Source organism: Leuresthes tenuis, unplaced genomic scaffold (genome assembly GCF_036924035.1).
Source record: "Leuresthes tenuis unplaced genomic scaffold, fLeuTen1.0.hap1 SCAF_20, whole genome shotgun sequence".
In the NCBI taxonomy this organism is placed as follows: domain Eukaryota; kingdom Metazoa; phylum Chordata; class Actinopteri; order Atheriniformes; family Atherinopsidae; genus Leuresthes; species Leuresthes tenuis.
Genome location: NW_027325374.1, coordinates 12,557,817 through 12,572,995, shown reverse-complemented (window position 1 = coordinate 12,572,995; position 15,179 = coordinate 12,557,817). Strand labels below are relative to the sequence as shown.

General features: G+C 36.6%; 1 protein-coding gene across 1 annotated transcript in view; it reads left to right on the top strand.

Moving 5' to 3' along the window:
* The window catches only part of LOC140278755 (protocadherin-15-like), a 179,919-nt gene that overhangs the window by 98,045 nt on the left and 66,695 nt on the right, over positions 1-15,179 (top strand). Inside the window, exons 21-25 of the mRNA XM_072373834.1 lie at positions 6,828-6,947; positions 7,101-7,286; positions 8,387-8,623; positions 12,265-12,381; positions 14,940-15,080. Coding sequence (XP_072229935.1) covers positions 6,828-6,947; positions 7,101-7,286; positions 8,387-8,623; positions 12,265-12,381; positions 14,940-15,080 — 801 coding nt within the window. The remainder of the gene's footprint in view (positions 1-6,827; positions 6,948-7,100; positions 7,287-8,386; positions 8,624-12,264; positions 12,382-14,939; positions 15,081-15,179) is intronic.

Genomic DNA, 15,179 nt, shown 5'->3' with positions numbered 1-15,179 from the left:
TGCTCTCATGTGCGGGAACGAGGATGAGGTCTATTAGCCTTGAATATTTCCCTGTGGTTTTAAAATTGCTACTTCCAGGGATTCTGCTCATCTTTGTACAGGCAAATAGTTTATTTTCAAACAGCAGATGATGAGTCCTTAAATTGTGTTTATTTTGTTCTTTCTTTCTCTTGCAATAAGTCTTAGTAAAGCAATGATATCTCCCAATGGGACATTTTTTTTGTAATGGAAAAAAACAAACAATTAAGCATTATGGAGCTGCTCAAACCACTTTTTTGCTGGCATTTTAGCAAGAATATTAATGCGGGGGTAATGGAAACTACTGAGGTTTTAATATTTTCCTTGCATTTTGGAAGAACACAGTTTTAGATTTGGAAAATCTTTTTCAAGATTTTTTACCAGAAAAGGACAGCCAACTTTAAACTATAAATCCTGGTTGCATTTCCTGTTTGTATTTGTGTTTTTAGAGATCATTTTAAAAAGATATGTTCCCACCTGCATCAGCAACTTTTTTCCACACTTTGTACAAAAATTCCAGGACTTGTTCCAGACCTAATGACTGATGTGAGGGTTCCTCATATGAGTTTTAGGGGTAAATCTAACACTTAGATAGGCTTAGATCTTTGAAAACATTCCCTTGTTGCAGCTTACATGTATTTGTTCCAAGCTTAATTGAAAGTCTTTGTACACTGATATCAGGGAATCTTTCCAAGATTCAGAATGTTAATCAGGAGTCTTTAGTTTGACACAATGACTTCTCATGTGGTCACTATTTGCCCATTGAACACGCATCTGTAGAACTTTGAACAAGTCATACATTTGACAGGTTTTACATAAATGTTCATTGCCCTTTTTTTTCTCTTTTCTTGGACCAATAAGCATAATTCCAAACTTTTTTATCCCCCTTCTTCCATAAAGAAGACATTTCATTCAAAGCATTCCAAATTTGAACTCTTACTCAGACCTTAGGGCATGTTTGAAATGCAACATCCAAAACCCATCCTAATCTACAGAGAGGGCACTTAAACGTACTCCAATCCTCAACCTCCCTTTCAAGGACCTTTGGATATATTCCAAAGCAAAACATACGGTCCGATCCCTCAGCGAGCTGTGCAAAGCACGACTCTGGGCCTCATTCCAAACCAGGGTCTCTACCTGTATGTATTAAAACAGATTTCCGGAAGAATGAATGGATCTGACCTTGGTTTGCAAATGCAGGTTAGGTATAGAGGGATGGAAAGAGGGGAGGAAGAGTGACATGTTCAATTGGCAGAGACAAATGGGTGAAAGACACAAGGGAGAGGTAACAGAGGTAGAGATGACAGAGCTAAGGGAGTGTGGCAGCATTCTTAGTCTAAATTTTGCTGAGTTTACAATTTAATTTCTGTGGAAAAATTACATTAAAAAAGATCAATTCAGAGGCAAGTCGTGTGTAACAGGAAAAATAAATTAAAATTAATACAACAACGTTACTGTCATTTGTATCATTAATGCTTAGAATTCAGGATCCTAAGTGGTTGGAAGGCGAGGCTATGATTATTATTTTTTTTTTAGTTAGAAATACTCAGGGTTTGAGCTCAGATGTATTGTAGATAATAGATAACATCAATATGGGACCAACACAATTACTGTTACCAGTAGACTCAGACACTGTCAGGGACAGTTGTACGAGAAAGACAAGAAGGAATACCGGGAAATTTAAGGTAAGGATGAGGAACAGGCAGCGTTCTAAAGGAGAGGGGAGATGTTAATGTGAAAGAGAGCTTATCTCTGTGGGACAGCCATTCTGTAAAAAATGATACTGTGTGGGATGAATTTCCATGCTCCCTTCTTGAGCTTGTCAAACAACAAAAAACTCTCTTTTCCAGTTTTAAAACTGGTCTAAATTAAAAAGCTATGAGACCCTCCTTAAACATGTTGCCTAGCTTTTCTTTCTGTTGTAATTTTAATAAATCATTCTCATATTTGTAACGTAAAGTCTGCAGATCAAAACAAACTCAAATCTGTGTATGAAATCAATTGCACAGTGTTAGCCTTTGAGTTCAGACTCAGTTTAACAGTAGATGTAAAATATACATTTTCTTTACATAGTAGATTATGGATGCAAATGATTAGGTCTGTTGTAACGACTTCTATTCTTAAAGGCTTTATGAAGTAAAATAAAAGTAAATAAAAATGTTTTTCAGTTAGCAGTAAAATACTTTAAAATAACGTTTTCTGTTGTGATTTATTTTAAGAATATATGTATTGCCTTGAATTACAGTATCTAACAGTAGACAATATGAAAAACCAGGAAAGATGAAAGATAAAAAAGAAAACCTGTTTTGGGATTAATTTACCAAAATAAAGCTTTTTTTGTAATGCCACTTCTTTGTGTTGCAATCTGTGGTGTGTTTTGGAACGTTAATGTATCTAATATCATATTCTGTATCACAGCTAGCCCCACACCAGAGGACCCCTTGATCAGTTTTGTTTATCCCTCAACTACAGGCTTAGGAGGGGACTGGGGGGATTTTCTGCCCTCAGGCTTGACATCAGATGATTTTTCTGATTTCTCACTCCTACAACTTCAGAGAGGAGTATAAATCAGTGAAATCACCTGCTGCAGTTGTTGGCTGAAATGGAAATGAATAAATAAAAATACACTGTTGGTAGTGTGATTGCCTTTCCCTGTACAAGGTTGTGTAGGGACAGGCAATATTTTGCACAAAATTGGCTCAATTTTCTTTGTAAATGGTCATAGGGTGATTTCATAGGAAAAACATTTCAGAAGGAAAATCCTTAAGAAAGCACATATAGATCTCTCTTTATATTGTTTATACTCTTTATACTTTTGATGCCATTTTTCTATAGAATGCCCCACTGTAGACATAAAAGGTGAAAGCCTGAGCAGAAGTAGGTTAGAGAATTACTTGTTTTTGGTGGTGGTGGGAGTGGTTCAGTTTTAGTTACATGTGGTGTAGTTGTGGTTATACCTATGGGGAGAAAAAAGGATGAAACTAGAAGACAAGATGCATTAGCACCTGAACACAGATGACAAAGCTAGTGGTTGTAGCGACAGAGTAACCATTTCAGGCTTCGAGCTTCTATTTTTTTGTCACTGTTTGTTGAAAACCCACAGACGTTATGCAGGTGAGACATTAATTATACATACATTATGTACACAACCCTCTATAGTACCTCACTACGGGACATGCATCCATTCATATGTTTGACATCAGACAATTAATCCGGCCTTCTATGTGGAGGATTTAATCTTGTCTCTGAAATGCAGCGAAAACTTTACCGTTGGCAGTTTGATGGAACTTTTATGGAAAATAAGGTTTCCTTTTCATATGTCAAATATCTGCCGTGTTCATAGTTATATTTATTTTATGTTGGCAGGAGAACATTTCTATCCATTTAACTTTTTTCTCTTTTTTTCCCCTGTCAGTTCAGCTAGCCTGTTTCACAGAGGTACATTTTTCATGTCAAAACTAAACTATGAAAATTACGGTATAATTCCCTGGGCTGGACCTGTTTTTGCCTTTTGAAATTTGTGTGAAAGTAGTCATGCGCTCTGAATACTCTGCCTGTTCACTGTTGGTGAAAGCTCTCATATGTGCCCCTGTGAGATGATTATAAGTAGGGATGACTGATATTTGTTAGCTTATGCTATAGAATGAAAGCATATGGAGCTAGCATTGTCTGGCTATGTCCAAGGGTTGCTAAATTCAGCTATCACCACCCTCTATAATTTTATAGAATTTCTTAACAAAAATAAATTAACTTCTGTGTTTATTCAATAATGCTTACTAATTAAAACTAGATTAATTGGATGTTGTGGTATATTGTTGTTAGATACCAGTTCTTTATGCAGAACTAAACTAACTTATGAATGTAGTTTTTTTTATTTAATTTCGTGAAGTGGCCTCAACACTCTTATCGAACGTGAAAGTTGAATTCCTTCATTGCACAGATTTCAGTGTAAACGTACCAAATGGGGGGCCCACGTTAAAATGGAATTAAATTCAAAATAAACCATAACATCCACGTCTCATCTTGCACTTTCACTAAAAATACAGTTGCCTTCACCTCAAGCTTTTTTATTTTTATCAATTGTCTCCCTTCTCCAAACAACCTATGATAATCACCCAAAAGCTGGATGCTGCATTACATTTTTCACAGCTTTTTTCCCCAGATGAAACGGATCAAGATGACTTAATTTCTCACTCAGTCATCAACAGACGGAGTCTAATTTCTACAAACTTTTATATTCGCTGTGTGATACATGATTAAAGTTAAGTGAATGATAATTAAAGAAATGCACAAGAATGGGTCACTGCAACAGCAATTTATGACAGCATCACAGTAAAAAAGTGGAGTTTAACTATGAATTAAAACAATTATATAAGATTATAGATTATAAGATATGTTCTTATGTGAAAGTTAATTATACAAGTTATATTCAAACTTTACATTATGGTGCATGGACTTAGTTAGTTTGGTTTTAGAAGTGATGGAAATTGTTTTTAAGGAGCACTCAAACACATGTAAAGTTCTTTTTCCATAGCTGGAGTTTGATTAGATGAAACCCAGTTTTTTTTTCTTTTTGTTTTTTGTCAATTTCCTTGTCAAACTTGTATTAACCTGCACGATTACACTATTACATCTGTTTCTGTTGCCTGCTGTGTCGCTTCTTCAACATTTCAGTGATTCAATATTTAAGGTTATTTTTTTCTCATTGGGATTAACATCAAAATTCAAATTCAGCTGATGTAAAATAGAAATGAAATAATCTTTTTCAGCTCACTCCTCCCTGTGCCCAGTCGTCTGTTCCAATCTGCTATTTTAGAAATGCATCCAGACCACGGTTCCCTTCTTTTTTCAGTTCCTACTGCTTTGCAAATTAGATTAAATTGAATTAAAATCAGAAATGTGTTTGCTTTTAGTACTTCATTTGATAATCAAAATCCACAGACTTATGAATTGTTAGCTTTATTTCAAACAGACCCACCCCATCGAAGATTTTAGAAGCAACAATCATTGTGACTTTGCTGACTAAAGCACTGCTAAACCCTAAAACCACATCTTAAACCTCAAACAGTTCTTTGAAGTTTTCTCAAAGTGGGAACTGTTCTGAAATCTCCTCAGTCTCTCAAGGACTAAAACTCAAAATGGTCCTCACAAAGACGGTCTGTAAGTAAAATGCACTCACAGTTTTCCAAGATTAAATCAATTATTTCTAATCCCAAATTAGTCACAAGTTTTTCTTTTGGGAGGTTTACACATCGAGAAATGGTACCGAATGTGAAGTCTCAAACACAAGAGTGTCCGTGTGTCCGCTGGGCTGCTCTTTCTTTTTTTAATGCAGTCAGAATGTTGATTGCCCAGGATGAGCACTGAGACGGGGGGAGAGGAGCATGTGCTCGCAATTTGTCACCTTCTCACCATGTTATTTTATTAGTTGAAAGAGATTATGTGGAGAAGTCGGGGTTTGACTGCAGAACAGACTCAGAAGGATAGCCAGATGACAGAAGTGCAAGAAAGGAAAGCTACTTCTTTTTCCACATGAAAATTTAAACCACGGCCTCATTCACTCTGGGAAAGTTTAACAATTGGAGTAAGACTAGTTTAATTCCTTCTGACAAAAAAACTGTAAGAAAAGAAAAGAAGAAAACTGTGAGATGACAGCAGATAAATATGAGAGAGATACTTAGAGGTAGAGATCAGATCCTTAACTTATCTTTGTACTGGTCTTTGATCTCAAATACATGCTGCTCTTTTGTGACTACATCTCATGATCTCTACTAAGAGATCAATATGTGGACCTCTGGTCAAAATGTTCTACTTTGAATATTTACGAGTAATGACGAATTGATCATTAAAACATAGATTTTTATAAGATTTTATACAAATTAACGTATTACTTAGTTATATTATTTTGGTATAATTTAGTGTAAGAAATATGAGAATAGCTCCATTTAAAATACAGATTTGAGGTGTCAAGTAACTTTATTAGCTTGTTAGGGTCATCAGAAGAAAACCCTTCTCTGCTTCTCTTTTTGTTTTGCTGGATTTTTTTTTGCAGCCCTGGCACAGGTAATATTTCACTCGTAGACGGAAGAATGGATTCAGTTAAGCACCAGCACATTCTGGGAGCATTGTCCCATTTTCTTAGAAAAAAGCTCTAACTGTAACAATATATATATATATATATATATATATATATATATACACACACATCCAAGAATACCTATTTCAAAATGAACCAAGGACTGACTCTAGGTTTAGTCATCACTAAAAATATTTTTAGTCGTTAAGAGCAGTAATACAAGATATTACAGTTGGAAGAATGGACAAAGTTCCTAAAGAAGAACTGATGTAGTGCCAGTCAAGATGCCTAAACTTTTGCTCTGGGCCCTTTTTCATGATCTCTTATTAAGAAACTGTAACAAATTAAAATAAAATATATTGAAATGTTAAATAAATGTGTCAACAAAAAAGTCACTGCCTCAAATTTTAAACGGTACCTCTCATATAATCAGTACTAAGTGATATTATTCAGAGCCAACAGAAATTAATTATGGTTGTGTACCTGTCTGACAAAAGCTCCCTGCATGAAATCATAAGGCAAGTTAATCATCTTGAGCCTTATTCCTTTTTCCTTATCACGCTTGCATTAATTCAACCAATTATCATTTTTTTGCTTTTTCTTCTTTTAGTCTTTAGAGAATACATGTAAATGTTTGCAAGACTGAAAGAGCTTTAGCATGATTTTAGAGAAATCTAAAATCAGTTCTCCTTGCTAATTGCCTGCATGTATGTTATTATGCGTCTTGATTTAGGCAACAGATCCAGATCTTGGGGCAAGCGGTCAGGTCCATTATCGGCTCGTCAACCATCAGACGCTGTTTTCCATCAACGCCACTGGAGCCATCAGAACTGCTGTGCCACTGGACAGAGAGGTCAGAGGAAGTCACAGATTAGTTCCACACGAGTGCCATAGTTTATTGGATGTAATGCAAAACAGGCAGCAGTAATCAGTGGCAAAATGTCAGTGTAAATGTTTTCATAGCTGTGGTGTTGATTTATAATCTGAAATGTCTGTAACTTTGAAGGTGGAAGGCCACTACTTACTAGTCGTTGAAGCTTCAGATGGCGCAGTGGACCCTCGGCGTTCCAGACTGACACTTTCTGTCACCGTTCTGGACGTAGACGACAACAGTCCGATATTCCACCAACAAACTTACAACGTCGATTTACCAGAGAACAGCCCAAAAGATACTGTCATCCTACAATTAAAGGTGTGTGTATAGATACAGGTAAAGGTCACTTTACAACTGATGCTGTAGTTCAGTAGTGTGTTCTGTGTGCTTTCTGAAGAAATCCCCCAAACCAAACTGCGAGTGAGCCCTTTTTGCAACTGAAAACCTGCTGCAGCTAACCTGTCTGGGTTAGCTGCAGCTTGTTACATGTACATCAATACTGACTGATTATCAATGTAGTACAGAAAAAATATTGAGAAATATCATATTTTACAGAATATTCATCCCACAAATCTCTAAGATATTTCTTTTCCACCTGAGAAAAATGTTGAGTTTGATAAGATGTTGAGTTTAAAAGTATCAGTATCACAACTGCATTTCGAAAAGTCATCAATGGGGCTGCAGTTGAACGGTGCTATTTCTCTTGCCTCAGTATACAGTTCATGATTTGTTATTCAACATTCTTGCAAAAACAACATGCTATACGGAAAGCATGAAAATGTACTCCCTTCTTATAAAATAAACAATATATTTACGATATTACAATAAGATTGCTCTGTTGAGTTGTTGTACCATTTTCATCTAACAAATTGTGTAGCTTAGCATTTTCATAAAAAAAGTTGGTCTATTAATCCTAAACAAGGGGTTTGCTATTCGAAACAAGGCAACATAAGATTAATGTACTTAGTCTTCCCTTGAAGTAATGAATTTGACTATTGAGTCTAGTCCATAAGACTAATTTTAGTTATTTTGTGTCACTTGCTTATATTTTCTTGAATTTACCAAATTGGTTTCGTTTTGAATTCCAGGCAGCACTAGAAATGTCATAAAAAAAAATTACCCTGTGAGTTGCAGCAGAATACAAAATTGAAAACAGTTTTCCCTGAAGCAGCCAGTTAAATACCCACAAAAGAAAAAATATGATATGAACCACCAGCTGGACTTTAAAGGTTACTACCACAGGCGTTTCAGATATATCAGTTCAATACAGAGCCTAATGGAAAGATTAATACAACCTCCAGCACATGTTCTGTACATCCTGCTTGCAAATATGACACACGTAACTTATAAAAAAAAAAATGAAAGAAAAATCCCACAGCAGTGATATTACTTTCTTTCAATTTTTTGTTTCTCTCTAGGCAACAGACGCTGACCTCAGCTCCAACCTCACATATCGAATCCGAACTAAAGACCTGGATCCTGAGATAGTGCAGTTATTCCACGTTGACCCCATGACGGGGGAGCTGTCACTTCTCAGGGTTCTGGACTATGAGGCTCTGGGTGACTCTGAACCTTCGTACACGTTCACTGTAGAAGCCGTGGACACGGAGGGAACCATGCCTCCTGGACTGGCCTCTGTTACTGTCAGAATAATGGTGAGTAGGTGTTTCTCAGATGGTTACTCTGTCCAAATATGAAGAGAAAAAGGTTGGTCTGTATGTCACGCTTTTAAAACTTCAATTTAGAAAGTGTTGGATTTAACTAATAATTTGAAAAAAAAAATAATGTAAATCTCAAGAGCTGGTGAACAAATTTCTGAACTTGATACAAAAGCAGCATCCATCAAAGGTATTTCTTCAAGGGCAAACATGGATCACAAATGTTTTACAAATTATACTAGATAATCATTCAATGTAAAAGAAAATCAATAAAGATGGATATGGAATGAGAAGCTTTCTATCTCTATGGAACATAATATAATTAAAATATCAAGGAATGTTGAAAGCTGAATACTTCAATTTATGTTGTTACATAACCACTTCAAAAGTTTTCCCCGCAAAAAGGTGCCTCATTTTAATAGTGCTCAGAAGCATTCTGAGGCATTGAAAACATGTGCACTATATGCCAAAAAACACAGAAAAAGATAGAACCTTTGACAACATGAAGCTCAAATCGTATGCTCCGTCTTCTTCTGTCCTCTGTCCGTACTGAAAAGAAAAGTAAGATTTTTATAACATGTAAGAATCAACATATTCTGCCTTGAAGATAACATGTTTATAACATAGTTATCCCCATCATATTTCAGCAAGACAACACAATTTTGCATTTTGGACACAAGGTATTATTCTAGCCACTAGAATTTGAAATTCCTGTTTATCTGCAGAAAGAGTACAGAAAGAGATGAAAACAAAGTTCTACTAGGAACCCTACTTAGCTACTCACTAACTACGATCACAGTGACACGTGGGCAGTGGTAATGTCCCACACTTTGTTTGCTTGGAATGGATTTGAACCAATAAATATTGCTAATCAATTACTTGTAACAAAGCCAAACTCAGACTACAGTTAATTAACTTTAAGATTTGTGGATCAGTTAAGATTGTGCTTTGTGATTAGTAGAGGTCATCCTTAAGAGTTTCAGTACATCCTATGAATATATTAGCAAAACAAGCTAACGAACAAATGGGAAAACAGACTAATCTAAGGGGACCTGTAACATAATTAATCTGATGGATGTACTTGTATACATATCAGTTGTTTCTAATGTGATAGTTACAGGTCACTTTATCTCAGATTATGGTGGGTTGGTTTGGAAACTTAAACTTGTGTTTTTCCAGATATGATTGACATAAGAGCAGTTTTTGTTGACAAAGACAAGAATTTGATGTTCATCTGCTTGAGCTCTACACTGCTCTCTGATGTGTGTACCTCCCACTGATGATACTAAGCCACACAGACATCAATCACTGTGTGATCCTGCTTTATCTGGTATACTGTCAATCAAGTGACTTTCCTGTGTTTCCACAAAGATGTGCACATTTACTGAATTTGCTGTGATACATTAATCTTGTTTTGGAAAGGTATGAAACTGCAATTACAGAAAATAAGTTGACTTTTCATAGCATCTTTGTTTACTTATTTTTGTGCATCTCCTCAATTTAAATATGAAACAAGTTTTTGTATCCATCATTTGAGCAGCTTGTGCCATAAACCACTATTTTGTGGTGTCTCAACTTCTTGTAGATGCCCGTCGTGATTAAAACTCTACAGGATTTCTCCTTTTACTCTACTTACTGTATAAAATCCTCTGAGATATGTTGACATTTTTCTTAAAAAAAAAAAAGGCTTGACGATAATTCATTTGTCAACATAGGCATTAAGGCTTTGGACTGAAGGTTTATTTTACAAAGACTACATGTTGTTGCTGCATAGTGTGATGATATGATTCCTTGTTGGAACCAGATGTCTTGAAATCTGAGGAATCTACTGGAGTAAGTGAGTGAGTTTTTGGACTGCACGGACAAATTTAGCAATTAGAGTGAGATCAAAAATAAACAACCTTGAGTTAGTTTTAACGTTAATATTGTTATAGTTTTATTGTAATTAATGTGTCATTTCAGAGACAGAAACTGTACAGACTAAAAACCCTGCTCATTATGGCATGTGATTACAACCTCTTGGCTGAAACCATAACTTCCCCAATATCATGCAATTTTCAAACAAAGTAAAAAAAGGTCACACGACAGCAACACTACAGCTGAAGCTAGGAACATTTGAGAAAAGATGGAAACCAATGACACAGATAATAGACCTCTAAACACCTCATGACCTTTTTTGTTTTTCCTTCCCTCTAAGCACCATGGTTGACTTAAGTCGACAAGATGGTGTTCTAAATAAAACGGCCCATTGTGGCAAAAATGACGTCATATTTTGTTCCTACTCTCCACCTCTGGTTGGCAGACATGTCACACTTAACCTCTGACGTAACAAACGTCATCTGTCTATATAAACTTTTCGTGCTACAGCAAGTTGAAACAGTAGGAGTTCTTCACCGAGCGAGAGCACCATTGAGCGACAGCAGCAGAGCGATATAGTCAGCATTAGCGAGTATTTCTTTCAAATAATGTCCACAATGTCCACTAAAAAGTTTACCTGCAAAGAAGCGCTGGGTCTTCTATTGGCTAGTCCTGATTCTGAAGGGGATGGTGGGAAGATGATGGTCCGCTGTCCGCTCGTCCCGGCTCTAGTGGCGACGCGTTCCCGCCCCGCGTCCCTGCCTCACCAGCAGTCGGACAAAGTGTTTCCCTACACCAAACACCAACTTCAGATAATTTTCCCAGCAATGTAGGTGGTGAGGAAATTGTTTCACGGGGTCGAAGTTTGCATCGAGGAGTTAGTAGGGTGGTAGTACTGGAGGGAACCAGGCTGGGAGTAATGTAGGTGTTCTTTTTATCGAGCTCGCCATGTGAACGCTGTGCTTTCTGACACGGTGCCTTCACAAAGTGTCCGCGATGGCGCAGCCAGTAGCTTGACAAATCTGATGGACATGTCAGACATGGTCGAAGTGTCAGTGGGAGAGCTGGGGGAAAACGTAGCGGCGCAGTTTATGCGCGTAGCCGCAGCCATGCTGCGTATTAGCGCACTTGGTGAAGACATGACAGGAGCGCAAGGTGGCACAAGTGGTGCATTTCCAGACAGAGCCAAGTCAGCCAACATGCGTCTAACTAAGCCAGGTTATGGAAATGCAGGCTTTGAGTATTTGACTGAGGTGGGGTACAAAAATTGGATAAAGCTATTGGATCATTTTTCGGCCATTTAATAGAAATGATTTACAGTATTGGTTTACTGTGCTATTTCCCTGAACATTTTGCATTGTATAGCACATATACAAACTTATACATATATAAACTTTGGGTCATCCTTAACATTTCTCTAATTTACAGAAAATCGCTTATCAGTTTTAAGATATAGCCTTTTGAAATGTATTTGTCAAAATCAAGGATTTTAGAAAAAAAACTAAATTTATCTGAATCTATCGTATTATGAGATTTTGGTTGTGTATTAATTTCTCTTGGATTTGTTTTTCCGTTTTTGTTTAGTTTTCTTTTTTTAACCTGTTCTGGTTATCTGTACTATGGTTTTATGTTTATGTACTTTAGTGCCGACTTGATTGGACTGTATACAGGGGCAGGGGTATATCTCCATGTAGTTTCTCAGTGTTTAATAGATAAAAATCATTTCAGACACATTAAGTTTATAATGCTGATGTCATACTGTTTGTTAAATCTCTCTTCAGGACATGAATGACTTCTCTCCAGTGTTCAGCCAGACAGTGTACCGAGGCATGGTTGCCCCTAATGCTGTCAAGGGAACCATTGTAACCACGGTGTCGGCCAATGACTCTGACCCTGCGGTGAGCGTTTCAAGCTGCTGATACTCAATCAAACTGTTTCCCACCATCGTAAAATTGTGTGTCGGGATGATGCAAGATAATGATGCTTGTGTGTTTGTGTGCACTCTGAATCTGTTAAACCCGGGGCAGCACTTAGTGATGCGTCCACTGGGCTTTTGAGGCTAAACATCTTTGTAGTGTGTGCTGGTTTATTTAACTTGTAAATTGAAGGCTAGCTTACTTTAGTATTCCGTTTTGAACCATTAAAAGTGTGCTGCAGTTATAAACGGGTTTAAAGGAGGTTTAAAAGGTGGCAACATGTCTAAACAGGGGTCTAAGTGCAGTGTGTGTGTGAGATTACCTTTGGTGAGTCACACAGGTTGTGTTTAGATGCAGGTCTGAAGCGGCTTTAAGAAAAGTAGCCTCCATTTTTATTGGAGACCAAAAAACAGCCACCTGGTAAATTTTCAATTCTACCCACCAAATAAATATTTATGAGGAATTCCAGATACAAACTCAAAAGTATCACTCAAGAGGCTCTGAACTCATTTTTCATTTCCCCATTTGCAAGCAAGATCCTCTACATCAGCGAATGTTTCCCCATAAGCCTCTTTATAAGCATCACATCCTGTGAATAATGTGCTTGCTCTTCTCTTTCATCACCTAAACTGATTCAGACTGCAGGTTAAAGCATCAGAGAAGATTCTTATGAGTAAAAAAAAACATTATACTGTCCAGATGGTATGTTATAAAAATACTCCCATAGATCAAATGAGGTGCTAAATGGCAGCTTTTGTGCACTATATATATATATATATATATATATACATATGAGTGTAAATTTCACTAATTTTCAGAAGATTTAAATTTTATTTCTGAAGACCTCAGAGTTTTGCTGACTCACATCAAGCTGTTATGTCATGAAATGTTAAACTGGAACAAGCAGCTCTGCAATACCACTCAGAACTGTAGTCTGTCTGTAAAAGCAAAGTGATTTAGGATGAAAAGATGGTAAGACTGAAACATATACCACTTGCTTTGTAATTACACAGATTAAACATTGATTTATGTGGAATGTGCATTTGCTTTGACAAACTTAATTTCACACTGATTGCCCTAAAGTGCAAACCATGCTTTAAAAGACACGTCCCCAAAAGCGTAAACACAACCCGACACAGACCGTGACCATAAAAGTGAAAACATAAGAACACTTGACAAAGCACAGTTAGAAACTAGAACACGTAGATGGACTTTGCTTTATGGAAAAAATAGAGACTGCAGATCTTCAGTTTGTGTTTTGTAAGAAATATTTTTGCTGCACCTCGGAGATAGATACGATAGATACTGCAACTCTGACTCTTTCAGTGTTATTACAGTAAAACAGGAGTATTAGTGGAAATCTTGATTATCTTAAGATCCTGTGGTTCCTGGCAATGTGATTACTTGTTGCAGCTGTACGATTAAACATGAAACGGTAATCCGTCATTGTTGTTGATAGCTTTCACAACCGTCTTTATTATCTTAAGTCTTTATGACTGAGACACATGGCAAGATCCTTTCATCCTCTGAGGATAAAAAGGACAGATTTAGAAGATTTTAAAAGACATACCGTTACAGGAAACCAAAAAACTTGACTGAACTTAATTCAATCAATTGTGCCATTAAGAGTGATCAGTATTCCAGCAGAAATCTACAAGATTCTTGTTGATGGTTACTGAAAGCATCTACTAGTTATGGAGCGTTCAACCACATATTAGGTTTGCTGTAATTACATTATTGATCTTGTCTGTGTACACGCAACAATAGCAAGTGTCATGTGGAATTTTATGTCTTCTTCTTTGTTTCAGAAAACCCTGAATTAACTGAAATTGTGCTATTAATATTGTTTTTTAAGTGGAGGCTACAATTAAAATAAAATGCAGTTAAAAATACAGTTAAAAAAACACTGAAAGATCAATAATGCTGACTTTTTTTGCCTATGAAAAGTGTATGAAAACTTCCAGCTAAAATACTGTCTAACTTGCAGGAATGCATACTAATAACGCTTGATATGACTTGGCGTGCAGTACCTGCACCTTTTAATGAGACCAGGCTGAGCAGATATGACACCTTTGAAGCAAACAGTGTGGATGCTCAAACTGTTATTAACTTATGCAGATTTCTCCAAACTGCTCCTCAAAGGAAGATTTAAATGTAGAGGCCAAATTTCTGTGAATGGGTGCTGTTAAATGTAATTCCAAAGAAATGCATCCTTGAGTCAAACTCGTCATACTATCTAACGCATAGTTTTTACCTGAAACACTTAAGAGATTCATCCATGACTATTAGAATTGGACTTCATGTATCTGCAGTGGTGGTTTGTGCATTTTCACTCTTTAATTATTATTTTTTGTAATGAACAGATTCTTTTGACATTTGGGTCCAATCAAACTGCTTGAGATAATGAATACTAAAAAAGTCTTTACATTATTGTACTATGCTTCACTTTCAGGCTGCTGGGCATAAAAAATGATAGATGAAACATTTCATCCTTGGACCTTAATGTTAAAGCATTCACCTTTTTTTTTGTTTCTTTATAGGGTACCCCGGCAAGTCTCGTTCGCTACAAGGTGGACCAGGAGGCATATCCATATTCTGCTACTATATTTGATGTAGAAGAAGAGGCAGGACATGTGGTAACCAGAGTAAACCTTAATGAGGAGCCCAATCTGAAGTTCAGTGTAAGTATGCACACAGAGTTGAACTTTTAAATGAAAAATGATCAACTAAAGAACTGCCATCAATTGCTTGTTTGAAAGGAATTATTTGGTTTTTGACTA